This window comes from Mauremys mutica, chromosome 1, assembly GCF_020497125.1.
Source record: "Mauremys mutica isolate MM-2020 ecotype Southern chromosome 1, ASM2049712v1, whole genome shotgun sequence".
Taxonomy (NCBI): domain Eukaryota; kingdom Metazoa; phylum Chordata; order Testudines; family Geoemydidae; genus Mauremys; species Mauremys mutica.
Window position 1 is genome coordinate 147,897,305 of NC_059072.1, and position 26,771 is coordinate 147,924,075.

A 26,771-nucleotide genomic window follows, 5' to 3' on the forward strand; every position below is an offset into this window, starting at 1 on the left:
AAATCAAGTCCTCTCTGCGTCCTCTGATGCTGAAACTGCTCTTCCTGCTGCTGCTGCTTTGGGGATTGGTAAGAACTCCCTCTTGCAGACTCCCCCTGTCCTGGCTGCTGGCTCTGTTTCCCCAGCAGACAGACCTAAGCTAACTCCGTGGTCTGTGCTGCTAAAAATAAGCCTGCTTGCAGCCGCCCCACTGCTGCAGTCACCACTCCCTGAACTCTATCCTGGGCACACACCACTCTGCCCTCTGGAACTACCCCTAGTATAAGGTGCACCCATTAGGTTAGGTTTAGCCTTTAGTCTAGATAAATTGTAATTTCATTTTGCATAGCTGTGGTTAAGTTAGGCTTAGAGAATTGTTGCATTGTGTTTTGTTACTTGCTAATTTGTGTAGTCTTCATTAAGTTAGATCATAGATAAGATTTTGCTGGGTTCTGTATAATTGTGATTAGGTCTGTCTTCTCACTGCCCTCCCCCCGCCCCCCGCCCCGGGCTTTCTCTGTGTCTCTCTGACTTGTTGCAGCCTCTCTGTTCTCTGTGTCTCTCTGAGTTTAAATCTCCCTCCGCACCACCACATTCTCTCTCTTTTAATTCCTTCCCTCACGTGTTCACCCAAAACCCCATTGGTTACTTTTTCTCTCTGATACACCTCACATTCTACATTTACACCACTGTGACACATTTTTACCTAGAATTGTTTGCTATTTAACATATTTTATCCATAACTGTTAGTTGGTTATATGCTGCTGTGACACACCCTTTACATAGAAATTGTTAGCTACCTGTTACATTTATACTTCAGTATTAATTGGTTACCAAATGTATTGTACCCCACTGCATTGTACCCCACTATTGAAACCCCCTATACTGTTCACCAAAAGAAACCCCTCCCCAATTGTCTACCTTAACAAACCCCACATCCCTCACTATTGAATTTTCCCTGTTTTTGCATTTTCTTAATAAAGTTTATTTTGCACCCCACCAGTGCAGTAATTGTCCCCCAAGATCCCCTACCTGCTGGCAGGGACACTGGCAAGTACCACTAGATAAACCCGCTAAAGAAAAGTCAGCCTTCATCACCCATGCAGGGGTGTATGAATTTAATGTGCTTCAGTTTGGACTGCGAAATGAACCCGCCACCTTCCAAAGGCTGATAGATGGTCTACTAGGAGGATTGGGAGAATGTGCAGTTGCCTACCTCGATGATGTGGCCATTTTTTCTGATTCATGGCCCGAACACCTAGAACACCTGGAAACGGTCTTTGAGCGCATCAGGCAGGCAGGACTAACTGTTAAGGCCAAAAAGTGTCAAATAGGCCAAAACAGAGTGACTAACCTAGGGCACCAGGTGGGTCGAGGAACCATAAACCCCCTACAGGCCAAGGTGGAGGCTGTCCAAAACTGGCCTGTCCCAAGGTCAAAGAAACAGGTCCAATCCTTCTTAGGCTTGGCCGGGTATTACAGGCGATTTGTACCACACTACAGCCAAATCGCTGCCCCACTAACTGACCTAACCAAAAAGACCCAGTCGAATGCAGTTAAGTGGATTAATGAGTGTCAAAAAGCCTTCACCCAGCTTAAGGCGACGCTCATGTCTGACCCTGTGCTAAGGGCCCTGGACTTTGACAAACCCTTCATAGAATCATAGAATCATAGAATTCAAGATCAGAAGGGACCATTATGATCATTTAGTCTGACCTCCTGCAAGATGCAGGCCACATAAGCCGATCCACCCACTCCTTAAGCAAGCGACCCCTGCCCCATGCTTCGGAGGAAGGCGAAAAACCTCCAGGGCCACTGCCAATCTACCCTGGAGGAAAATTCCTTCCTGACCCCAAATATGGTGGTCAGCTGAACCCTGAGCATGCGGGCAAGACTCTCCAGCCATACCCTCTGGAAAAAGGCTAACAATATCCTATCATTGACCCATTGTACTAATTACCAGTGTGGCACTTAATTGACCTATTGACTAAGCCCGTTATCCTATCATACCATCTCCTCCATAAACTTATCTAGCTTAATCTTAAAGTCATGGAGGTCCTTCGCCCCCACTGTTTCCTTTGGTAGGCTGTTCCAGAATTGCACTCCTCTGATGGTTAGAAACCTTCCTAGTAACCACCGATGCATCTGAGCATGATGTAGGAGCAGTTTTAATGCAGGAAGGACCGGATCACAACTTCCATCCTGTCATGTTTCTCAGCAAAAAACTGTCTGAGAGGGAAAGCCACTGGTCCATCAGTAAAAAAAAATGCTACGCCATTGTGTATGCCCTGGAAAAGCTACGCCCATACGTTTGGGGACGTCGGTTCCAGCTACAAACCGACCATGCTGCGCTAAAATGGCTCCATACTGCTAAAGGAAACAACAAAAAACTGCTTCGATGAAGTTTAGCTCTCCAAGATTTTGATTTCAAAATTCAACACATTTCAGGAGCTTCTAACAAAGTAGCGGATGCACTCTCTCATAAAAGTTTCCCAAAATCAAATGGTTAAAAAGTGTTCTTAAAATGTAAAAAATCTTGTTGTTTACATAATTAGTAGTATATGTAACGGTGCATGTGTTTTATTAATCTGTTTATTTTAAAGTTCTAGGAAGAAATCACCGCCAGTGTGGTTCCCCCACTGTCTGCGATTTGGGGGGCGTGTCATAAACAGATAGTTAAGGGTTAAGGTCTCTTTTACCTGTAAAGGGTTAACAAGCTCAGTAACCTGACGGACACCTGACCACAGGACCAATCAAGGGACAAGATAATTTCAAATCTCTGTGGAGGGAAGTCTTTGTTTGTGTTCTTTGTTTGGGGGATTGTTCTCTCTTTGGATCTAAGAGGGGCCAAACGCATATCCAGGTTCTCCAAGTTTCCTGAAGTATTTTCTTCTATTCAGTATAGTGAGTATTAGAAAGGCGGATTAGTCTTATAATTAATTTCTGTATTTGCAAATGTGTGTTTGCTGGAGAAATCTCTTTATTTCTGTTTGCTGTTACTTTAATTATTCTGAGAAAGGAGCGGGGGAGTCCCTCTTGGTTTATAAGTTAGACCCTGTAATATTTTTCATCCTGGTGTTACAGAGATAGTATTCCTTTCTTCTTTCTTTTAATAAAATCTTTTCTTTTTAGAACCTGATTGATTTCTTCCCTTGTTTGGAATCTCAGGGGAAGAGGAGGGGGGAAAGGGAATCCCTCTTTGTTTGATTCAAGGAGTTTGAATCAAGGTGATCTCTCCCGACGGCTAAGGGAGGGGGAGGTGGGGGAATGGGCTATTTCCCTTTGTATTAAGATCCAAGGAGTTGGAATCTGTGTTCCCCAGGGAAAGTTTTGGGGGAATAGGGAGTGTGCTAGACACTGGAATTTCTAGCTGGTGGCAGCATAACCAGATCTAAACTAGGATTTAAGTTTAGAGGAGTCCATGCAGGTCCTCATCTTGTGGACGCTAAAGTTCAAAGTGGGGAATAAACCTATGACACCATAAAGATAAAGCAATACAGAAATGAGGGTTTCACAACCACAACCATTGATAAGGGATTTCTTGCCAGACAAGATGCTTCAAATTAAGGTTTCTTTAACCATCTTAAGATCTGTACAGGATTGTTTTCCTAACAGCCCAATAGCACCTTATGTCAGTGTGACTGGTTTGGGATGTGAGGATGTGACCCTTCGCTTCCAAGCAGGCTGCCCCTGCTGCTTAGCCAAAGGCCTTAGCCTAAGAACAAGGCCACAGACTATCCTAGTGAGAGAAGGCCCATACACAGGCAGACTGTGATTTTGATTCTTTGTTTTTATACCCCTGTAACTAGCTAAGTGATAAAAATACACCTAAGTTCTTAAAGTATAGGCTTTACAGGCAGGCCTGAATATCTCTATTCTAACAGTGGGTTCTACCCCTTCCCACATTCTGTGTCTGTCTTATCTATTCAGATTGTAAATTCTTCAGTGCATGGGCCATCTACTATTCTCTGTTTGTACTTTGCCTAGCACAATGGGGACCCACTGTTAGTTGGTCCTTAGGCACTAAGGTAATGAATATGATTTATAATAATAATAACTCTCCTGCCACTTTGAGCCAAGGAAGATGGCCTTGGGATGTTACTGCTTAAAAATGAGCTGGGGTTAAAACCATGGACTATTCTTTGTGACAAGTATCCCACAAATTCCACTGACGAAATGAAAAAATGGTAACTAGGAGAGGTATTTTATCTGCTTCCTTATGGTAATAGGATGGCAATATACCACATCTGCTTCTTTGCTCTGATTACAATAATGTCAATAGCTGCCCCAACCCATATGTGCCCTTTGGGAAGTCCATAATTAAGCATCAAGCATTAATACTCATGATTTACATCACTTAGTTATTAATAATTCCAATCTATGAATGCGTCCAGCTGCTAAGATACTGCATAGCAACCTAATTGCTAAAGCCCAACCCAAACTTCCTGCTTTCAGAATCCTGTGGCGTGTTGCACCTGTTTGTGGTTCCTTGTTAGTCTCTCAAAATTGGGATGCAAAATATCTGTCCTGGGATTGTCTCCTTATGCCTGTTCAGGTAAATCCCAGACTTCAGCATAACTACTCCCACAAAGCCTCCACCTAATAGAATATGCTTAACTGTAGCAAGCTTTTGCTATGTTTACACTACCGCAGTCAGTCGACCTACGCTGAGCAACTCCAGCTACCTGAATAATGTAGCTGGAGTCAGCGTACCTTAGGTCAAGTTACCGCAGGGTCTATACTGGGGAGGGGGGGGTCGATGGGAGAAAATCTCACATTGACTTACTTTACTCTTTTCATCTGGGTAGAGTTCAGGGATCAACTGGAGAGCAATCTGCAGTCGATTTAGCGGGTGTTTACTAAATCATATCGCTAAATCGGCCACGGGTAGATCAATCTCAGAGCATCCATCCTGGCTGTAGTGTAGACCTGCCCTTAATAACCCATTTATTTATGTTCACTTCCTTGCCCCTCAATGCATGTTCCAAGCTAATAAGCAATACTCTGATGATGACATTTTCTCTCTAGTGCAGGGGTAGGCAACCTATGGCACTCGTGCCGAAGGCGGCATGCAAGCTGATTTTCAGTGGCACTCACACTGCCTGGGTCCTGGCCACTGGTCTGGGGGGCTCTGCATTTTAATTTAATTTTAAATGAAGCTTCTTAAACATTTTTAAAACCTTGTTTACTTTACATACAACAATAGTTTAGTTATATATTATAGACTTATAGAAAGAGACCTTCTAAAAATGTTAAAATGTATTACTGGCAGGTGGAACCTTAAATTAGAGTGAATAAATGAAGACTTGGCACACCACTTCAGAAAGGTTGTCGACCCCTGCTCTAGTGAGAATAAAATTGCCCACAAGACATGGTGGTCATAGATCATAAACTCAGGTTGGGGTCACCAGGAGTGAGTTTGGTGAGAGTCTTGTCCCCACTCCTCCGATCAGCCACAAGCTGTCTTCCCTCCAGGCTCCTTGGATCTTTGAACCTCTCCCTCCTGAGGTTGGGTGGCCCAGTTCTTGTTTCTTAGAGTCTCCTTTTCTGGAAGAATTAGAGGCTGTTGCTCCTGAATTTTAGCGTTTAATTCACCAGCCTTCTCCACACACTGTGGGAGTTTAATTCTCCCTCCCATTAAACCTGAGTCAATAGATTTCCTAATTCTCCAAAATGTGCTTTTGCAATGTCACAGTTCAGGGGTAGCTAAGCCTTTGACCTGCCTCAATGTTCTGCTCAAGGAATGCCTTGTCGGGTATCAGGCCTCTAGCCAGCCCCTCTCTGTGGGTAGGGACCCACATGCCTCTCCTTTTTGACCAGGGTTTGAGGATTGCAGCTTGTCTTCCACTATGTTCACTGGACTAACGTCCAGTCCCTGTGCTTTGCTTTCTCTCCAAGGGCTGTGAGCAGTGTGTGTGTGTGATAGGTGGGAATTTTGGTGATATTTCTATGATGCCAATACACACCTCAGTTTCCCTCTGTGGTTGGTATTGCTATGATCATAACAAGCAGGAGACATGAGGTGTTTTGTCACATATCTGTCATGGGGTGATATGAATGGGTCATTAAGGCTGGCTGGGACCAACTGACATCAATGGAATACCTGACAAATACAAGGGAATAATTGTTACCTATCCATGGGAGGATCTCCGCTTGGCTGAGTGAAGCATATATGGACTCGTTATGTTTTTGGGAGCAGGAAGAACTGGGCTTGCAGATACAGGGAGCTCTACTGGAGGGAAGACAAATGGACAGGCACAGTGAAAGGAAACCACACTGTTTTCTACAGCAGCCTGGCTCAAGGGTATTGGCCAGTATGGACTATATTGTCTTCTTCACATCTCTGTCCTAATCTAAGGACTTTCCAGTGCTCAGTTGACTAATAAACTCTGCTACGTTTTAAAAGTTTGCCCAGTGTCACAGCAAAAATTTGCTCTGTGCATTGACTGAGGAACAGTCACTGAACAGGAGTGTCGTTCAGCTGGACCTGCTGGCAGAGCTCACAGGTTGAAATAGGAGTGTTGAAGCCAGAGGCTCAGTCTCAGGTGTTGAAGCTACATGGTCTATCCTTGTGGCAGAGTGGGAGCCCTTGGGGGTCTAGTGCACTCAAGAGGCACTTCCCAAGGACTGTTGCACAGATCCTATGGATCCATAATTGTGTGCCTTATGAGGAAAAGATAAAAAAACAATACAGAAATGAGGGTTTCACAACCACAACCATTGATAAGTGATATCTTGCCAGACAGAATGCTATCAAACTAAGGTTTCTTTAACCATCTTAAGATTTGTTTCTTTATCTGGTGGTGATGGGCATGATACAGAAAGGATTGTCTTCCTAACAGCCCAATAGCACCTTATTCTTCTTCGAGATGTGTTGCTCCTATGCATTCCAGTCAGGTGTGCGCGCCGTGCGTGCAAGGCTCTTCGGAACATTTTTACCCTAGCAACTCCGGCGGGCCGGCTGGGCGCCCCCTGGAGTGGCGCCGCCATGGCGCTGAATATATACCCCAGCCGGCCCGTCCGCTCCTCAGTTCCTTCTTACCGCCCGTGACGGCCAGTTGGAACAGTGGAGTGCTCTCTGTCCTCCACAGCCCTAGCGTTTCTCTAACTTTGCATGTATATAGTTGTTAAGTACTTAGTTGTTAGATAGTTGAATAAGTTAGTTAGTTATAGTTTAGGATAAGGGAATAAGGGGGGTTTACCCCTCTTCTTCTGCAACCGGTGCGGGCTCATGCCCAAGGCACCGGGGTTTAAGCCCTGTGCGACTTGCCAGCGGCACATGCCGGTCGGGGATCCGCACGACTCTTGCCTGCGCTGCCTCGGGGAGACTCACCGTCCAGATAAGTGCCCTATCTGCACGGCTTTTAAACCTCGAACGAGAAAGGAGCAGGACAGTCACTTGAAACAACTCCTCATGGAGGCAATGCTCCAGCCCCCGGCACTGACCCCGCCGGCGCCGAAGTCATCATCGGCGCGCAGCGCACCAGCAGCCCCGAGCCGATCTGGTACCGAGGCTTCTCGGACTCCGCGAGCGGCACTGGCGACCCGGCACCGTTCCCTCTCCCCGTCAAGAAAGCGTAAGCCGGCGAAGGCGACCTTGCAGCCGCAGCCTTCGGGACACGTAGCCCAGCCATCACCGACGCCTCCGGTACCGGCTGTGGTGGTGCACAGACCGTGCACCGTACCGTTGACTCCGGTGCCGCAAGGGCCGTTGAGTCCGGTACCACCATGCTCCCCGGTGCCGACCGTGGTCGAGCTACAGCTCCCGTCCACGCCCGAGACATTCTCGACGGCGAGAGAGCTCATAGAGCTCACAGAGGCACCGAGCCTCCGGCCCCTGGCACCGCCGGTGTGGGCTGTTAAGTCAGCAGGCAAGCCGGCTATGATGCGGCCCCCTTCCCCTGACGGACGGGATGGACGGCGCTCCAGGACTCGGTCTCGCTCCCGGTCCCGAAGACGGTCACCGTCGCGCCGCTCCAGGTCACGGCACCGCTCTCCATCGCGGTACCGTTCACCGTCTCGACGCCGGTCGCAGTCCCGGTACCGCTCAACATCGCGGTACCGGTCGCACTCCCGGAGACGCTCCCGGTCCCGATCACCGTCCCGTCGGCACCGCAGGAAGTCCAATTCCCGGCACTGTTCCCGGCACCGTGACTCCAGAAGCCGCTCCCGGCACCGCCGGTCGAGGTCCTGGTCGAGCTCCCGGCACCGGTCGAGCTCCCAGCACCGCGGCAGTCGATGGTCCCGCTCGCCACCTCGGTACCGCGACGACCGGCATCGACCCTCGGCACAGTCCGGGGACAGGTTGCCAGTCTCGACGGCGCAGTCCGTCAGCGCCTCCGCACCTCCATGGCCATCCCATCACTCATCGGTTGCTTCGCGGGCAGACAGCTATGGCCATCTCCAGGCGGCCCCGCACGGACAAGTACACGGGGCACAGCAGTGGGGTTTTTGGGTCCCCTGGGCCCAATACGAGGCTCAAGGGCTACCTTGCCCTCAGCGGACCCCAGCCTCCGAACGCAGAGTGCCGGAGGCCACTGTCAGCAGGCCGCCCCCATCACCGGGTGAGGCCCAGTTACCGCCTGATCCCGCGGAGCATCCACGGTCCGAGTCGGCTGCCCACCCCATAGAGGACTCACTTGCGGAGGCGGTGGTCCAAGGTCTGTCCTCGTCATCTTCACCAGACGAGGCGGTGGCGGGGGCTTCTACGGCAGACCCTCCGCCTATTGACTTGCGGGCTCACCAGGACCTCCTTCGCAGGGTGGTGAAGGCTATTGACCTCCAGGTAGCGGAGGTCACCGAGGACGAGGACCCGGTGACAAATGTAATTGGAGCGGAGGCTCCAGTGCGGGTGGCCTTGCCATTCATCCGCACTATTCAGAAGAACGCCACTACCATCTGGCAGTCACCGGCGTCCGTCCCTCCCACCGCCCGCGGTGTCGAAAGGAAGTACTCCGTCCCCCCCACGGGGTACGAGTACTTATACACCCATCCTGCACCAGACTCACTCGTGGTCCAGTCGGTCAACGACAGGGAGAGGCATGGTCAGCCAGCTCCAGCGCCGAAGTCCAGGGAGGCGAGGCGCATGGATCTGTTGGGCCGAAATGTCTATTCGGCAGGGGGTCTCCAGCTCCGAATCACCAACCAAATGGCCCTCCTCGCCAGATACACCTTTGACATCTTGGTGTCCCTGGCGAAATTCGCAGAGCTGATCCCAACAGCCTCGCGCCAAGAGTTCACGGCCCTCCTGGAAGAGGGCAAGAAGTCCTCCAGGTTCTCCATCCAGGCCGCTCTGGACTCAGCGGACTTAGGTGCTAGAACCCTGGCCTCAGGAGTAACCATCTCCTGGTTGCAGTCCTCCACATTGCCACCGGAGGTGCAGTACACCTTGCAGGACCTACCCTTCGACACTCAGGGTCTGTTTTCTGAAAAGACGGATTCCAGAATTCAGACCCTGAAGGACGGTCGCATAGCCATTCGCACTCTGGGTATGCACACACCGGCTACCCAGCGAAGGTCCTTTCGGCAGCAGCCCTACCGGCCATTTAACCAGCCCAGGTCGCGACCCTACAATAGCAGGCGTCCCGGCCTGAGTCGCCGTAGACCGTCGGGCAACAGGCGCAACCAGAGCCAGGCGCCTTCCAAGGCCCCTCAAGGACCCAAACAGGCCTTTTGATGGGACGCCCGAGGATGGCCCATCAGTCTCTGTACCGGATCCTTCCCGTTTATTTTGCAACCGCCTTTCCCACTATCTTCTGGCGTGGTCCCAAATAACATCGGACAGCTGGGTGCTTCATACAATCCAGTCTGGTTACCGCCTTCAATTTGTTTCACCACCTCCTTCCCACCCGCCTTCCCTGTCCCTCTTCAGGGACCCCTCTCACGAGCAATTCCTCCTACAAGAGGTCGAGACTCTGTTGAGCTTGGGTGCCATAGAGGAGGTGCCTCACGATATGCGGGGCAGGGGATTCTATTCCCAATATTTTCTCATCCCCAAGGCGAAAGGAGGTCTTCGACCCATATTGGACCTCCGGGAGCTCAACGCGTATGTGCTCAAGCTCAAGTTTCGCATGGTCACCCTGGGGACCATCATTCCCTCCCTGGATCCGGAAGACTGGTTTGCCGCCCTCGATATGAAGGATGCGTACTTCCATATCGCGATTTACCCTCCCCATCGACGCTACCTGCGTTTTGTGGTCAACGGTGCGCACTACCAGTTTGCGGTGCTACCCTTCGGCCGGTCCACCATGCCGAGGGTCTTCACCAAATGCATGGCAGTAGTTGCTGCAGCCCTCCGCCGTCGTCGCATTCATGTATACCCATATCTCGACAACTGGCTGGTTCGCGGGACATCCCGACAGCTGGTAAAGGACCAGATGTCAGAGATACTATCCCTGTTTCGGTCCCTCGGCCTTCTCATCAATGCCGAGAAGTCCACTCTAGCTCCATCACAGCGGGTGGAGTTCATCGGAGCGGTCCTCGATTCCACTTTGGCCAGGGCCTGCCTCCCACGCTCTCGGCACCAGACGATGGTATCCATCATCCAGGACCTTCTCACCTTTCCCACGACAACGGTTCGGTCCTGCCTGCGCCTCCTGGGCCACATGGCGTCCTGTACGTTCGTCACGGCGTACGCGAGGCTCCGCCTTCGCCCCTTTCAATCTTGGCTGGCGTCGGTATACCGCCCGCACTGCGACTCAATAGACATGGTAATCACCGTCACAAAGCCGATACTCGCATCGCTCAGCTGGTGGCTGAACCCAGAGGTCGTGTGTGCAGGAGTCCCGTTCCGTCCTCCTCGCCCATCCGTCACCTTGACCACGGATGCCTCGGCGTTGGGATGGGGGGCTCACCTGGGCAACCTTCACACCCAGGATCTCTGGTCCCCCCAAGAGCTCGCTCTCCACATCAATGTCCGGGAGCTGCGAGCGATCCGCCTAGCGTGTCACACCTTCCGCGCCCGTCTGCAAGGCCGCTGCGTGGCAGTCTTCACGGACAACACGACGGCAATGTTCTACGTGAACAAGCAGGGCGGAGCCCGCTCCTCCCTCCTCTGCACGGAAGCGATGCTCCTGTGGGACTTCTGCGTGACCCACTCCATTCACCTGGAAGCTTCATTTCTTCCAGGAGTGCAGAACACGCTGGCCGACCATCTCAGAAGGTCGTTCCTCTCACACGAGTGGTCTCTTCGTCCGGATGTGGTGCACACAATTTTCCGGAGGTGGGGGTTTCCCCAGATAGACCTGTTTGCCTCCAAGGAGAACAGGAAGTGCCATCTGTTTTGCTCATACCAGGGTCGCTCCCCAGGCTCCCTGTCGGACGCATTCCTCTGCTCCTGGACGGATCACCTCCTCTACGCCTTCCCTCCGTTCTCGCTCATACACCGAGTGCTACTGAAGCTTCGGAGGGACAGGGCCCACGTCATACTCGTCGCTCCGGCCTGGCCGAGGCAGCACTGGTACACCCTGCTGCTCGAGCTCTCCGTTCGGGATCCCATGCCCCTCCCGTTATGGCCAGACCTCATCACGCAGGACTTCGGCAGGCTCTGTCACCCGAACCTACAGTCCCTCCATCTTACAGCTTGGTACCTGCGTGGCTGACCCACGCAGAGAGGGACTATTCGGAGGCAGTGCAGCAAGTCCTGCTAGAGAGCAGAAAGCCTTCCACTCGCTCCACCTACCTTGCGAAATGGAAGCGTTTCGCGCTCTGGTGTGATCAACGAGGCCTCAATCCCTTCGTAGTCCCTGTCCCTACCATCCTGGACTACCTCTGGTACCTTAAGGAGCAAGGTCTTGCGGTCTCCTCCTTGAAGGTGCACCTGGCAGCCGTGTCCGCCTTTCGGCCATCCATAGGAGGTCGTTCCATCTTCGCTAACCAGATGGTTTCCCGCTTCCTTAAAGGCCTGGACCGCTTATACCCGACGGTGCGGCGTCCTACTCCGACCTGGGATTTAAACCTCATTCTGGCCAAGCTGATGGGACCGCCCTTTGAGCCCCTGGCCACGTGCTCTCTACTCTATCTCTCCTGGAAGACAGCCTTCCTAGTCGCAATTACATCAGCAAGGCGAGTCTCTGAGCTCCGTGCCCTAACGGTTAGTCCACCATACACCGTCTTCCACGGAGACAAGGTGCAGCTTCGACCACACCCGGCCTTCCTCCCTAAGGTGGTGTCGGCCTTTCACCTTAATCAGGAGATCTTCCTCCCGGTCTTCTTCCCGAAGCCGCACGCCTCATCTCGTGAGCAACAGCTTCACACCCTGGACGTCCGCAGGGCCCTCGCTTTTTATATCGAGCGGACGAAGCCCTTCCGGCGTTCGACCCAGCTATTCGTAGCGGTTGCCGATCGCATGAAAGGCGAGCCGGTCTCCTCGCAGCGGATTTCCTCCTGGGTAACGGCATGCTAAGAGCTTGCTCGCGTGCCACCATGCCGCCTCACCGCTCACTCGACGAGAGCACAAGCCTCGTCGGCCGCCTTCCTGGCCCATGTCCCCATCCAGGACATTTGTAGAGCGGCCACCTGGTCTTCTGTCCACACCTTCGCTTCCCACTACGCGTTGGTGCAGCAATCCAGAGACGATGCAGCCTTCGGCTCCGCAGTCTTACACTCTGCCACATCTCACTCCGACCCCACCGCCTAGGTAAGGCTTGGGAATCACCTGACTGGAATGCATAGGAGCAATCACTCGAAGAAGAAAAGACGGTTACTCACCGTAGTAACTGTTGTTCTTCGAGATGTGTTGCTCCTATCCATTCCAGACCCGCCCTCCTTCCCCACTGTTGGAGTAGCCGGCAAGAAGGAACTGAGGAGCGGACAGGCTGGCTGGGGTATATATTCAGCGCCATGGCGGCGCCACTCCAGGGGGCGCCCAGCCGGCCCGCCGGAGTTGCTAGGGTAAAAATGTTCCGAAGAGCCGTGCACGCGCAGCGCGCACACCTGACTGGAATGGATAGGAGCAACACATCTCGAAGAACAACAGTTACTACGGTGAGTAACCGTCTTTTTCAGTGTGACTGGTTTGGGATGTGAGGATGTGACCCATCGCTTCCCAGCTTATGGCTGCCCCTGCAGCTTAGCCAAAGGCCTTAGCCTAAGAACAAGGCTTCAGACTATCCTAGTGAGAGAAGGCCCATACACAGACGGACTGTGATTTTGATTCTTTGTTTTTATACCCCGTAAGTATCTAAGTGATAAAAATACACCTAAGTTCTTAAAGTATAGGCTTTACAGGCAGGCCTGAATATCTCTATTCTAACAGTGGGTTCTACCCCTTCCTGTATTCTGTGTCTGTCTTGTGTATTTAGATTGTAAATTCTTCAGCACATGGGCCATCTACTATTCTCTGTTTGTACTTTGCCTAGCATAATGGGGACCCGGTGTTAGTTGGAACTTAGGCACTAAGGTAATGCATATGATTTATAATAATAACAACTCTTCTGCCAATTTGAGCCAAGGAAGCTGGCCTTGGGATGTTACTGCTTAAAAATGAGCTGGGGTTAAAACCATGGACTATTCTTTGTGACAAGTATCCCACAAATTCCACTGACCTCTCTTGTTTTCTTTGCTTTGAGCAGGGTTTCCAATTTCCAAAATTCATGTGATCTCGCAGCTGGAACGAGGGGACGAGCCGTGGGTCCCAGACCTCCATGGCTCTGAGAAAGACGTGTCCCCGAGAGCTGCCTGCACAGGTGAGGAATTGGTTAAACCAGCTCAAAAACTGTTTGGGAATTCAGGATACATTTGGGATGCCCTACAATGACCCTCTGAGCTCTCCAAGTTAAGGCTTGTTCCTGGAAGTTGTAGAATCATTATGGAAGATGTCACTCATGGCTTCCCTCCTATTCTGACAACTAGCAGCATATCCTTCCCTGATCTCGCTTTCGCCTGAGTGTTCTGGTGAGATGCAGACCAAAACTGATCCCTTCCTTTGTCCTCCGGGGAAGGGTTTGGGGAACCCTGATAGGTTTGATCTCTCCCACACATATTTTGGATTGTTCATCCCTTTTTCCATTCCTCTCTCTGAGACTTTCTTTCTTTCTGGCACAGGGAGTGACCTCTGTCTGGATTCTCTGTCTCTCCCATTCAGGTGATGGGATGGTGAGTGAGAATGAGGAGAAGAAACCCCAGCACGAAGATGCTGAGCCAGTAGAAACACATGGAACATTATCAGGAAGATCCAAAGGGAATGTTTCCAGGAGTTGTGCACTCCCAGAAAAAACAAAAGCCTGTAAGACTCAGGAGAGGCTAGAGGAAAACTTCAGTAGCCACTCAGACCTTATCACGAGTGAGAGAATCAACTTGGAAGAGACACGCTACACATGTCACGAGTGCGGGAAAAGTTTCAATTGGAGATCTGTCCTTATCACATATCAGAGAATCCATGCAGGGGAGACGCCCTACACATGCTCTGAGTGTGGGAAAAGCTTCAATCAGAGGTCAAACCTTATCACACATTGTAAAATCCACACAGGAGAGATGCCCTACACATGCACTGAGTGAGGGGAAAGCTTCAGTCAAAGCTTATCACACATCATATAATCCAGACAGGAGAGAAACCCTACACATGCTCGGAGTGTGGGAAAAGTTTCAATGATAACTCAAGTCTTATTAGACATCAAAAAATCCACATCAGAGAGACTTGTAATAAATCCCATCCCTAGGGCTGGCCAAAGATTTTTTTAAATCACATTTGCTAATTCCTACAAAGTGATTTTTGCACCATCTTCACCGTAGTGCCTCAGCTTCACCATATCAGTTGCCTGCTTCTGCCTTTTGCAGTTCACCCTTCTTTGGGGTCAGTCCTGTGATCTTTTCTATCAACTCCTTTCCTTTTGAGTTGTAGGAGTGTGTGTCCCTCCAGCCTGGAATGTTCATCAGCTCCCGGAGGTTTGATCCCAACAAGCTACACTGAGGCAAAACTACCTGTGCCTTCCATCCACTAGGTCTGTACATGGCGTTGGCTGCTCAAGTTAGTGATCTTGGTGTAAAAAGACAATTATAGTTGTAGCGCAGATGCAGCCCAGGTGCAGTGGTTGGCATTAGCTTTCCCCTTGACCTGACCTAAACTCCATCACTTCCTAGTCTAAACAAACCCTGAGCATCACAATTATACTGTTCCCCCATTTCAAAGCAATTGTTAGTCATCAAGTTCCCTCTTGGGGAAGAAATTGTTTCATTTCCAGTTGCTCTGATGTTGCTTCAAGTTGTGTTGGAAAGCAGATATTTTTACTACCATTTTCCTCATTTAAAATATATTAAACTATAACAAAAAGCAGGAACAAGGCAGGGTTAGGGAAAAATGTCATTACACCTACTGTAACAACAGAAGAAGACAGGGTAAGTCCCAGAGGGATTCCCTTATTCCCCATCACCATCACCATCCCCCTGTTGTTCAGTTGGTTAGGTCAATATTTTTTCTAAAGGTCTGGGAAGAGGATTCCTTAGGAAATAACTGGTAACTAAGCAAAATACCCATGCATTGGGCTCCCAAAGCAGTTGTGGCCCAGGCCCTGCAGGAGGTTGCTCCTGAAGATATCTCCTTCCTAATCAGATGCATGTTGCCTATTGTTTGGGAAATGCAATCCCTAGCTAAGTAGAGATGGGGGGGAAATGGAAGTGACGTTTCTGTTCAGCTCATCCCTGGGAGATGCTGCAAATGTGTAGAAAATGAAATCCATGTTGAATGTGATATAGCTGCAGAAAGATACTTATTTTTAATAGATACCTGACATTTGGTGTCTTAAAGGGATTCTAAGTTGCACCTGAATTTAGTCCCTAATTTAAATCTGTGCCACTAGATTAAAGAAATAAAAAGGCATAGTTGGGGGAGTTGTACCTCACTATCGTTACTGATCTGTTGTGCGGTTGGTGAAGAATTCTATGCCAGAGAAGTGTAAAATTACCCCAAGTAAGGTCAAAGATTTGACAAGAACTCAGGTAGAAGTTGCAGGTACTAGTGGTTGATTTTCACCCCTGAGATGGAAGCTATGGTGACCTGTGGCCCAGGTAAATTATTTTTAGAACCCTGCTCCCTTGTTAAGTGGCATTGATCACACTCCTAAAGGACGCCATGATTAAAATGGGAACAACTGTCTTTCACTATTTGTATCCAAAGTTTCATGAAGCACAGAGAGAAACAGCTGATTCCTTCAGAGCCATTCCATGCCTATGGGTCCCAATCTGGCTGCCTTGTTGGACAAGAAGCATTTCCATGCTGGGGAGATGATTGTACCTAATGAGGGAATATATCAGATTCCAAGTTCAGACTGCAGGATACATGAATGCGGAGTCCAGAGTCTGTGGTTTGGTCTCTTAATTTTGCTATTAAGTCTTATGAATTTGTATCATTTCGCCACCTCCTGCTACTCTGAAAGATTAGAAAGTGTGAAAATAGAGCACAGGTGGTTTTTCTCATGATGCAGCCTTCCCACATAGTGTGAAACCCCTTCCACCCACACTTCTGGGAGAAGACCCAGGGAGAAATGAACTTACAGAAATGGAAGGCTCCTAGGTTATTGTAGAATGTGACTTCACACAGAGCTCACTGGGTAGGAATGGGAATTAAGAGAAAACTGCCCTATAGGTTTATATTTTGTAATCTTTGATAAGTTGTTACCAGCAACAATGAAATTAAACATGAAGTTAATTAGTGTAACGTAAGAGGCTGATTATGTGATAACTGTCAGTGTTACAATATAATTCAGGTTTTCTTCTAGTTCTCTCCCTGCCCCCTCCTACTATCTAGGAAATGGAGGCTAATCCTGAAAATAAAACCTCACTCCAAAGGAATGAAAGTGGGGGAATATGTGAGAGAAATAGCATGTGTGAGAATAGAGATCCAGTAGAGACTGTAATTATTTCTATTTCAAATGGAATTTATCTTGATAAATTTTAAATCTTCTGTTAAGAGGAAAATTACTCAAGACAAGATGTGTAATCTTTTACCTAGTTAGAGGGTAACAGCCACAGAGTTCTCCAGGTCTCTTGTTTGCAAAGCAAAGATGTCACATCAGGCAGGAAATGTCAAAATCTACAATGGTGATGGATGTGTGATGGGAGCTTTTCTGGACTGGTTTTTCGGTTTGGTTTGGTTTCTTAATTTAAATTTTGCAACCAGTTATTTGTATAGGTGCTGAGGCCCCTTTTCCTTTTGAGCACAGCTGTTTAACCCTCAGGCCTGGCTCTGGAAATCTCCTCAGAACTGGCCTTGTGTTTCTTTCATTTTTGATGTCTTTGGGGTTCACACATCCACACTACATGCGGTTCACCGCAACAGATACTTTGAGAAACCTGCTGGGTTAAGCGGGCCTTTTCCAAACTGACATAGGCCCAAAGTCTGCCTCAATTCAGCTGGATTGGGACGCCTCTGTATCAAAGGAGTGGTTCACACCTGATTTGTCCAGAGACCTCGGGGGAGGTGTGGTAAAATAGGATAAGTAGGAATCCAAAACAATAAAGTTAATGGTAAGGGTGAAAGACGTTCACCTTGCAGGTGAACAAGCCTGTTCTGTTCATTCCCTCTGGCACTGGTCGCTCTCAGGAAGCGCACTGGGCTAGATGGACCATTGGTCTGACCCAGTATGACCAGACTTGTGTTCTTCTGTAAGCCATGTATGGCCTGGTCTGCACTGGCAAATTTCTGCACAGTAAAGCAGCTTTCTGCAGTGTAACTCTCAAGGGGTACACACTGCCAAGCCACTTAATGTGCAGAAACTGAGCAGTTGCAGCGCTGAAAAAAACCCACCCTGACGAGAGATTTACAGCTTCCTGCGCCAGGGCCACAATTACAGCGCTGTGATTGGCCTCCGGGACGTGTCCCACAATCCCTGTTCTCGTCTCTCTGGTCATCGGTTTGAACTCTACTGCACTGCCCTCAGGTGCCCAACCATGAACCCCACCCCTTACTTTCCTGTTTGCTTGGTGATGCATGCAGCGGTCTCAGAGCATCTTTCCAGGTGACCATGCCTGCTCCATGCACCACATGATCCCCCGCTTGGAGCAATGTTCAGCTGCTGGATCTCATCAGCATTTGGGGAGAGGAAGCTGTCCAGTCCCAGCTGTGCTCCAGCCTTAGAAATTATGATCCATATGCACAGATTTCACGATGCATGACAGAAAGGGGTCATGACCGGGACACGCTGCAATGCAGGGTCAAAGTGAAGGAGCTGTGGAACGCCTATTCCATGGCACAGGAGGCAAACCGCCGCTCCAGTGCTGCACCCACAAGCTCATGGTTCTACAAAGAGCTGGATGCGCTACTCGGTGGTGACCCCACCTCCACTGCAAAGGCCACTGTGGATACTTCAGTGGCTCACGTGCCAGTTGACAGTGGACTGAACCAGGAGGAGGAAATCTTGGATGTGGAGGCGGAGGGAGACCCAGAGGCAGAAGAGGTGTCAGAGGTCAGAGATGCATGCAGCCCGGCGTTCTTCTCTACTCCAGAGGAGATTAGCCAGTCACAGCTGTCGGAGCTTGGTGAAGCGTAAACAGGAGAGGAAGCCCCTGGTAAGTGGCTTTGATATTGGGAATCACTGAAGTGTGTTCTTGGGGGCAGGAGGGTTGCAGAAAGCAGGCTTGTGTCTGTATGATGTGCGTACCACCACATGCCCAGTCTGGGCGGCGGAACATGGTGATGATTGACTCCCTCACTTCAGGGGAATCTGCCCCAGAGATCTCCATGAAACTCTCGTGGAGATACAGGGCAATCCGCTGCCACAGGTTCTTTGGCAGAGCTGCTTTGTTTCTTGCCCCATTAAGGGTAATTTTCCTGCACTACTCTGCCGTTATGGGAGGGGTGGGAGGGACTATTGCTGCACACAGGTGAGCCACATAAGGGCCAGGGTGGAAGCTGCAGTCTTGGAGAAACCCTCCTTTGATTCCCTGCTCACCCTCAGCAGCGAGATATCTTCCATAATGAACACAGCCTGTGGAAAATGTGGGCACAGGAATGATTATAAGGCCCCCCTGACAGTGCTGTCTCTCCCCAAGAGCCACGTGCCCAGTGTACAGTACTGTCCTGTGTGGCAGAGCTCTGACCTTGCTCCTGTGGGTCCTGCGCTTCTAGGCGGTTTATGCTTAGCCTCAGTGGCTCACTGTGACCCTCCACATAGCCCTTCTCTCTCTAGGGCCAGGGTTACAGTCTACTGAGCCCTTTTCATCATAGGCTGCAAGGAGGTTGGTGAGGGAACTCCCACAGTCTCTGTTCAGCCTCCTGTCCTGACAGGGACCTGACTTCCCCTTCCAGGAGCTGTTCCTGTAGTGGTGGGTTGGGGGGAACCCGGGCCCGCCCTCTACTCCGGGTTCTAGCCCAGGGACCCTAATGGTAGCAGTTGTTGGCAGCCAACCTTTCACTGCCAGAGTTGCTACATTTCCCTGGGCCACTTCCCCACAGCTCTCCTGCTTCTCCCTTCTTCACCCTTACCTTAGGGCTCCTTTAACGATGTTTTAGGGTGTCTTCAGTAACCAGCCCTTCAGCCGCACTTCCTCTCCTCTGGCTCCCTGACTCCCCTGCCTGACTGGAGTGAGCCCTTTTTATAGTAACAGCAGGGCCTTAATTAGAGTCAGGTGGTCACATTAACTGAATGGCCTCACCTGACTCTTTACAGGTTAATTAGAGTCAGGTGTTCTCATTAGCCTGGAGCAGCTCCTGCTCTGGTCAGTCAGGGAACAGAAAACTGTTAATCCAGTGGCCAGTATATCTGCCTTCAGCTATTCTGCTGTACCCAACTGGCCTGAGTCTATCACACCTGGAACAGTGATTTTCCCTTCCCCTGCTGTTACCATTTTGGGGGTCTTGTGGCTCACCTGTACTTGCCTGGGTTTAACCAGTTAGTGATAGGTATGTGAATAGTGGCTGTGTTTTAAATCACTGCATCAGTGGTCTCTGTGTTGCAAACAACACTGCTTCTGTAAAATGTTGCATTTTGGCTGCACAGATATGCCCTTGGGATCCTAGACTCCTTCTTTGTTATCACCGGCTGAACGGCTGCACAGAATTAGAAAGCGGCCATGAAGAACTAAAGAGAACTTTCTGCATGAGGTCATGCTGCACTCTGCGGCCGAAAAACAAGAACTGAAGGAGTGGCTGGACAGTGAGAAGAGGGACCGACAGGAGAACACAGTGTGTCAGAATGAAGCTCCCATTCATCCCCCAGACACCACCAACACACACTTATCAACCTCCTGGCTCCAGTGTGTACCCGCTGTATTCCACTCCTGCCCCATCACAGTCCAGCCCTGTGAACGCCCAGTACCCAGTGCACTTAACACCCGTCCCTGTGTAGTTTATTCCTGCTGAAGTACAGTACCCACTGCACTGTACTCCAAAGGATAACGTTGGATATGATACCTGGACATACACAAATCTTTAACTGTCCCTGCACCTCACCTCCTCATGGGACTCTCCCTTCCCCCATCCCCCATAGCGCCGATGTGTATTTTTTTTTTTGTTTTTTTTTTGTCTCTCTCCTCTGGTTGTTATATTTTAATAAAAGGATAGTTTTGGGTTGAAAGCAATCTTTATTCCATTAATGGAAAGCAAACAGAGCCTTGTAAAGCAACACACAATTTTCTTAAACCTTCATAGTGCATCACCTGCAGCAATCACAATCACCTCTTAGCATTACAAGCACTGCACTCCCGTGCATAGCAACAAATATTAGTGGCTTTTAGCTTCAAATTGCTGCCTCGAGGCATCCCTGATCCTTATGGCCTGCACTTCACCCCTCTAATAGCCCTGGTCTCTGGCTGTTCAAATTCAGCCTCCAGGTGCTGAGCTTCAGCCGTCCAGCCCTGAGTGAAGCTTTCACCCTTCCCTTCACAGATATTATGGGTTGTACAGCACGCGGCTATAAACATAGGAATATTGTCATGGGCCAGGTCCAGCCTTCCACATAGGCAGTGCCTGCAGGCCTTTAAATGGCCAAAAGCACACAACAGTCATTCTGCACTTGCTCAGCCTGTTGTTGAACTGCTCCTTGCTGCTGTCAAGATGCCCTGTGTATGGCTTCATAAGCCACGGCATTAAGGGGTGAGCAGTGTCTCCCAGGATCACAATGGGCATTTTGATTTCCCCTACAGTGATCTTCTGGTCCGGGAAGAAAGTCCCTGCTTTCAGCTTCCTGAATAGACCAGTGTTCTGAAAGATGCATGCCATGCCCTTTTCTGGAGCAATCTGCGTTAATGTCCGTGAAATGCCCACGGTCATCCACAAGTGCCTGGAGAACCATAGAAAAATACCTCTTGTGATTAATGTACTCAGTGGCTAGGTAATCAGGTGCCAGGATTGAAATATGTGTGCCATCTATCCCCCTCCACAATTAGGGAAGCCCATTTGTGCAAAGCCATCCACACTGTCATGCATGTTTCCCAGAGTCTCAGTCTTTCAGAGCAGGATGCAATTAATGGCCCTGCACACTTGTCAACAGGCATCCAATGGTCGACTTTCCTACTCCGAACTGGTTAGTGACCGATTGGTAGCAGTCTGCAGTAGCCAGCTTCTACAGTGCAATTGCCACATGCTTCTCCAATGGCAGGGCAGTTCTTATTCTCGTGTCCTTGCACCGCCGGGCTGGGGCGAGCTCATCACACAGTTCCATGACTATGGCTTTCCTCATCCAAAAGCTCTGCAGCCACTGCTCATCATCCCAGATGTGCATCACGATGTGATCCCACCACTCGGTGCTTGTTTCCCGAGCCCAAAAGCAGCGTTCCACTGTGGTCAGCGCCTCCATGAATGCCACGAGCAATCTGATGTCATAGCTACTACGCATGGCGAGATCAATGTCAAACTTCTCTGCCTTTGTAGTTTAAGGAATAATTCCACTGCCACTCATGACGTGTTAGTAAGTGCGGGATCCATTCTTTCAGACCGAACAGGCAGAGCGTGCAGTACACAAATCATTGAAAGATGGCGCCAAGTGGGGACAGAAGCACAGGGATTGCTGAGATGAGAAGCAATGCATGACAGGGCATTCACGGCCATGCTGACCACAGTGGAATGCCACTTTTGGGCTCAGGAAACACCTCCCTTCCACCTTCCCACAACTCCCACCTCCCTCTACCTTCCCATAACTCTTAGCAGCAGAAGAGGAAGAGATGCTCAGTGCAATGTGGATGAGGGGTGAAAATATTCTCTGCCCAGAGTGCACTGCTCCGAGTACCACTGTAAGTTCAGCGGACAGTGTGAACACACAATAGCGGTTTCCCTTCAGCGCTCTCTGAGTGGCACTGAACTCCCAGCACTGTAACTCTGCCAGTGTAGACATAGCCTCAGAGAGACTGAGTGGACTGATCCCCTCTGGGGAATGAAGCACAACGGTGACAGACTATGCAGCCTTCACCAGTCTCCCTGTACCTGAAAACCCTGCTAGCCCAACGTGCTGGAGCATCTATGCCAGTACCTGGTTCCTAAACTGCAGCTACAGTTCCTACTCCAGGTGAATCCAAAGCCCGAGAGGTGCAGAGATCCAACCCCTTATAATCTTAGAAACATTTTGTTCCTTTTTCTATTTTGAGTCCCTCTTTCTTTTTATGAACTTGCAGGCCTCCCAGCCTTTCTATTAAACTGGGTGTAACAGTGCGGCTCAGTGGGTGAGAGTGTGTGAACACCTCTGAAATCTACAAAGGGAAGATGCTAGGAAGAATAGTTCCCCAAATCTTAATAGCCTTAAAACTCTGCTCTATGAAATGACTGAACGCATGCTCCTCACCTTTGGAAGCATTGCAAGGAATTGAGCTGTCAGATATGTATTGTTCAGCGAGAGCTGTTTGAACTTCTTTTACTAATGTCTCTCTAAGGTCTGTGTGTGTTCTGGGGTGAGAGGGCGAGGAGAAGTATTAGCTACACAATAGTGAAAACTAATTAGCTTTGAGGTTGTGGGCTAAATGTAAGCAATAACTTGGTTTTGGTATTGAAATATTCAGCTGGCTAAATCTGGGTTGCACAGCCTGGGTAAAAATCTCTGATTGGGGTTCGGCATCACTAACTATGCACCTGCCTTCTTGGGTTTTCTTTTAGGGTTTATAAGGATTGATTTTCTGCTGTATTAATCTAATGGTTTGACTAAATTGATGACTTGATTCCAGTGCAATATCTTTGTTAACTCATTGATTTCCTGATTTGACTTGAACTTTATCACTGTATTGTTTAACCCTTAGCTGAGTGGTGTCTATAGCCTTAGTGACATGCGCTCTTGCATTTATTTGTTCATGTTAATAAAACATGTAACTGGGACATTGGGACATTTATTTTAATAAGCAACCAGGGCTGGAACTTGTATATGTATATTTCCCTTTAATTCAATCTTCATTTTCGTCATTTCATACTCTTCTAAATTAAGGAACGTGCAGCAACAAATACTGGCACAAGCCTTTTGCTGCCCCATTCTGTGCCCATCCAGCAGGAGTAGAGAACAAACCCCTCCTGGAGCAGGGATTGTCACACTGGACTGTAAATACAGATGCATGTTCCCAAGGTTTGCTGTCTTTCTCCAATCCTGGCATAAGGGTGACACCTACAGCTCCTTGTAATTACGCCTGGCAGGCAGGAGACCCCTATGTGCATTCCCTGGGGAGGCAGGGGGATCTGGGAGACCCTGGGCACTGGGGGATATTTACCCAGAGCTCAGGAGCAATCTACTCAGGGGTGATGCAGGAGAAAAGAGCTGGGGGCTGCTTTCCCCCCCTTATTTCTCCTTATCCCCTTTCGGCCTCTCTCTCCTCTTTCCCTTTCTTCCCCCTTCCGCCACCCTCTGGCACAGAGACTTGGTCACTTCCCTGCTCCCAGGGGTGCTCACTCTCCCATAGCTGGATTGGCCCCTGAGAGTGCTAATAGCAGTGAGAGCCTGGGTCAGCAGCATATTATCGCATAGGCCAACAAGGCCTAGGCCTAGGGCGGCAAATTTGCTCATGCCCCCTCCCCAACTCTAGCCCTTCCCCAAATCCCCGGCCCGCCTCCTCCCCCAGGCGCGCCGCGCTTCCCTCCTTCCACCTCCCTCCCAGGCTTGCTGCGCAAAAGCGCTGGGAGGGAGGGAGGAAGGGAGAAGCGAGTAGCGGCACTTGGAGAAGGCAGAGCAGGAGTGAGTTGGGGTCCACTGGTGTGGGGAGTAACCCAGTGGGGGGCCGGGAACCGCTTCCCGCCCCAGCTCACCTCTGCTCCACCACTGCCATCTCCTGAGTGTGCCACAACTCCCCTTCTCCCCCCTCCCTCCCTCCCATGCTTGCCGCGCGAATGCGCTGGGAGGGAGGGAGGGAGAGAGAAGCAAGTAGCGGCGCGCTCGGGGGATAGTGGAGGTGACCTGGGGCTGGCGGTGGTGGGGCAGGGAACCGCTCCCTGCCCCAGCTCACCATCACTCCACCCCTGCCATCCCCCAAGCGCGCCAGATCTCCCCGCTCCCTCCCAGGCTTGCCGCAGGGAGCAGAGGTGAGCTGGCGCGGGGGGAGGGGCAGGCGGCAATTTTTTGAGGGCCTAGGGGCCCCAGATTTGTTAATCCGCCACTGGCCTGGGTGTGGGTCAGTCCCTGCAGTGGCTCTGTGACACACAGAGGCAGGAGGAGGAGCAGAGATGGGGGTGCTGTAGGAGACTTGAAATATCAAGTGAAAGTATCAGTGAAATATTTTACAGAACCAAAGAATCCCTTATCAGTGTATCTGGCTGCATAGTCTCACAGCAGTTCACCAATTTGTCTAATCTGCTGCTGGGATTCCCTGAATTACTTTTATCACTTTGTCATTTAGCTTTGTTATTGTGCAGATGCATGGCATTGTTCTATCTAATTTATATTTTACCAATAACTCCTCCTTGAAAATATGCAGCAGTAAGAACTTGCTAGTTTTAGCAATGACATCTGTGTTTCTAGTATTGCACTTGCTCTGTTTTTTACTGTGATTTCTAATTTGGAATTTTTAATTCTAACTTTTTCTTCTTATTTTTAGAGCAGAAGGTTATTCTGCTGGATCATCTGACTTCCAGCCTGACTGAATTTCTGAGCAGGTCTCAAACATTTTTTTTATTCAATCCACCAATGGTGTTTGCCTTTTGCAACTGCTATTTTGCCTTTCAATCCAGCCCTTAGTTTTTTTCCACAATGATTTCCTTGTGTGTAGAACTTGATTCGAAATATAATGGCCATATACTTTCTCATGTAACATCCTTGTCAAAGGCAAAAATCTATTGTAATTTTTGCTGAACATTAGAACTGCTGTAGTGCGTCAGACAAATAGTCCGTGTAGTACAGGATCCTGTCTTCTGACAGCGGCCAGTGCCAGGTGCTTCTGAGGCAATGAACACAACAGGCAATCACTGAGTGACCCATCCTGGCAGTCAGAGGTTTAGGGACACCCAGAGCACAGGGATGCATTCCTGGTTCTCTTGGCTAATAGCTGATGCACCTAGCCTGAGGAATTGATCTAATTCTTTGTTAAACCCATTTATAGTTTTGGCCTTCAAAACATAATGAGCACACATCTACAACCCTAAGGGGGTTTGACAACCACACAAATTCTAAAAACATGAGTTATACACCCTGAGGTCAAGAAACTTTAATTAATACATGATATTTTGTTCTTATGTGCCTCTTTGATCCTGAGCCTGTAGGGTTTTGAGGAGGGGACTGGACTAGATGAGCTCCTGAAGTCCCTTCCAACCCTGATATTCTGTGATATATTCTATGGTGCCATAAGGCCACTTCCACAAAAGCTGGAGCTAAATACCTGAATGAAACTTGGTCTACCCTCATACTTTTCCTGTTACCTCTCCCAAACATTTCCTATACCTAAGGCCATATCGACACTATGAGCATATGTTAACTCAAGTTATGGCAGCATAGACTCGCTACTTGGTTACTGTGTCACTTCTGTGACTGACTTGTGCTATTGTCATAAATAAAATAGAACTGTAATGGTGATAAATTACACCAGCATAGAAGTATATTGAATGCGAACCCTACGGAAATTAAAAATTTAAATTATCCTCCACGTGTCCCACTAAAATGAATCCAACCCACAGGTCACTTGGGCAGAAGTATCAATGTCAGGATGCTACCTTGTGAGCACAGTAAATGAAGCTGCAAAATAAATGATGTTTAAATGACCTCACTCTATTTTTCACAATCCTATATTAAGAGGCAATTGATATATTTGGAAGCTGAAGACTTTATGCTTCCATCCCCCACCACTATCATGTTTTAGCAAATTAGGACAAGTCATCAAATAAGAACAACTGTAGGTATCAGTAACTGCTACTGGTACCAATTCGCTACCTCTGTACCAGAAGACGGGTGAGACGAGAAGTACCAAATTAGGACAAGATAGCAAATACGAACAACCATATGTATCAGTAGCTGCTACAGGTAGCAAATTACAACAGATCCTAGTTTTTTACAATCTCTTACATATAACTGCTGCAGGTAGCAAATTCCTATGGGTAGCAGTTACTTGCACTACACCTGCACAGCTCTGCTCCCAGGCTCTTCTTTGGCTCCTGCTCTCTCCTTAGCTTGGCCCCACTCTGGCCCAGGTAGTTCCAGCTCACATGGAGAATGGGACCCCCTGGCCTGGTGACCCCCTCATTAGACTGTCAGGGTGAGCTGGAGCTTTGGCCTCTCCCCATTGCCCCTGGGTCCTGATTTCCCATAGACCTTTCCCCTTCGTTTTGGTACTTGGAACCAGCCAACCAAAACCCCCCACTAAGTTGTAGTAAGGGACCAACAGTCCCCTTACACAAGCCAGCCCTGTGAGTGTCACAGATGTCCAGAGAAAACAGCACAAGCTGGCTCCCTGGTGTAACGGTCAGCACT

At 49.4% G+C, this 26,771-nt stretch overlaps 1 protein-coding gene across 1 annotated transcript in view; it reads left to right on the forward strand.

Annotated features, from left to right (window-relative positions):
• LOC123356218 (zinc finger protein 850-like) overlaps nt 1-26,771 on the forward strand; it is a 316,339-nt gene that overhangs the window by 117,883 nt on the left and 171,685 nt on the right. The window contains exon 3 of the mRNA XM_044999231.1: nt 14,282-14,471. Within this exon, the coding sequence (XP_044855166.1) occupies nt 14,282-14,471 (190 nt within the window). The remainder of the gene's footprint in view (nt 1-14,281; nt 14,472-26,771) is intronic.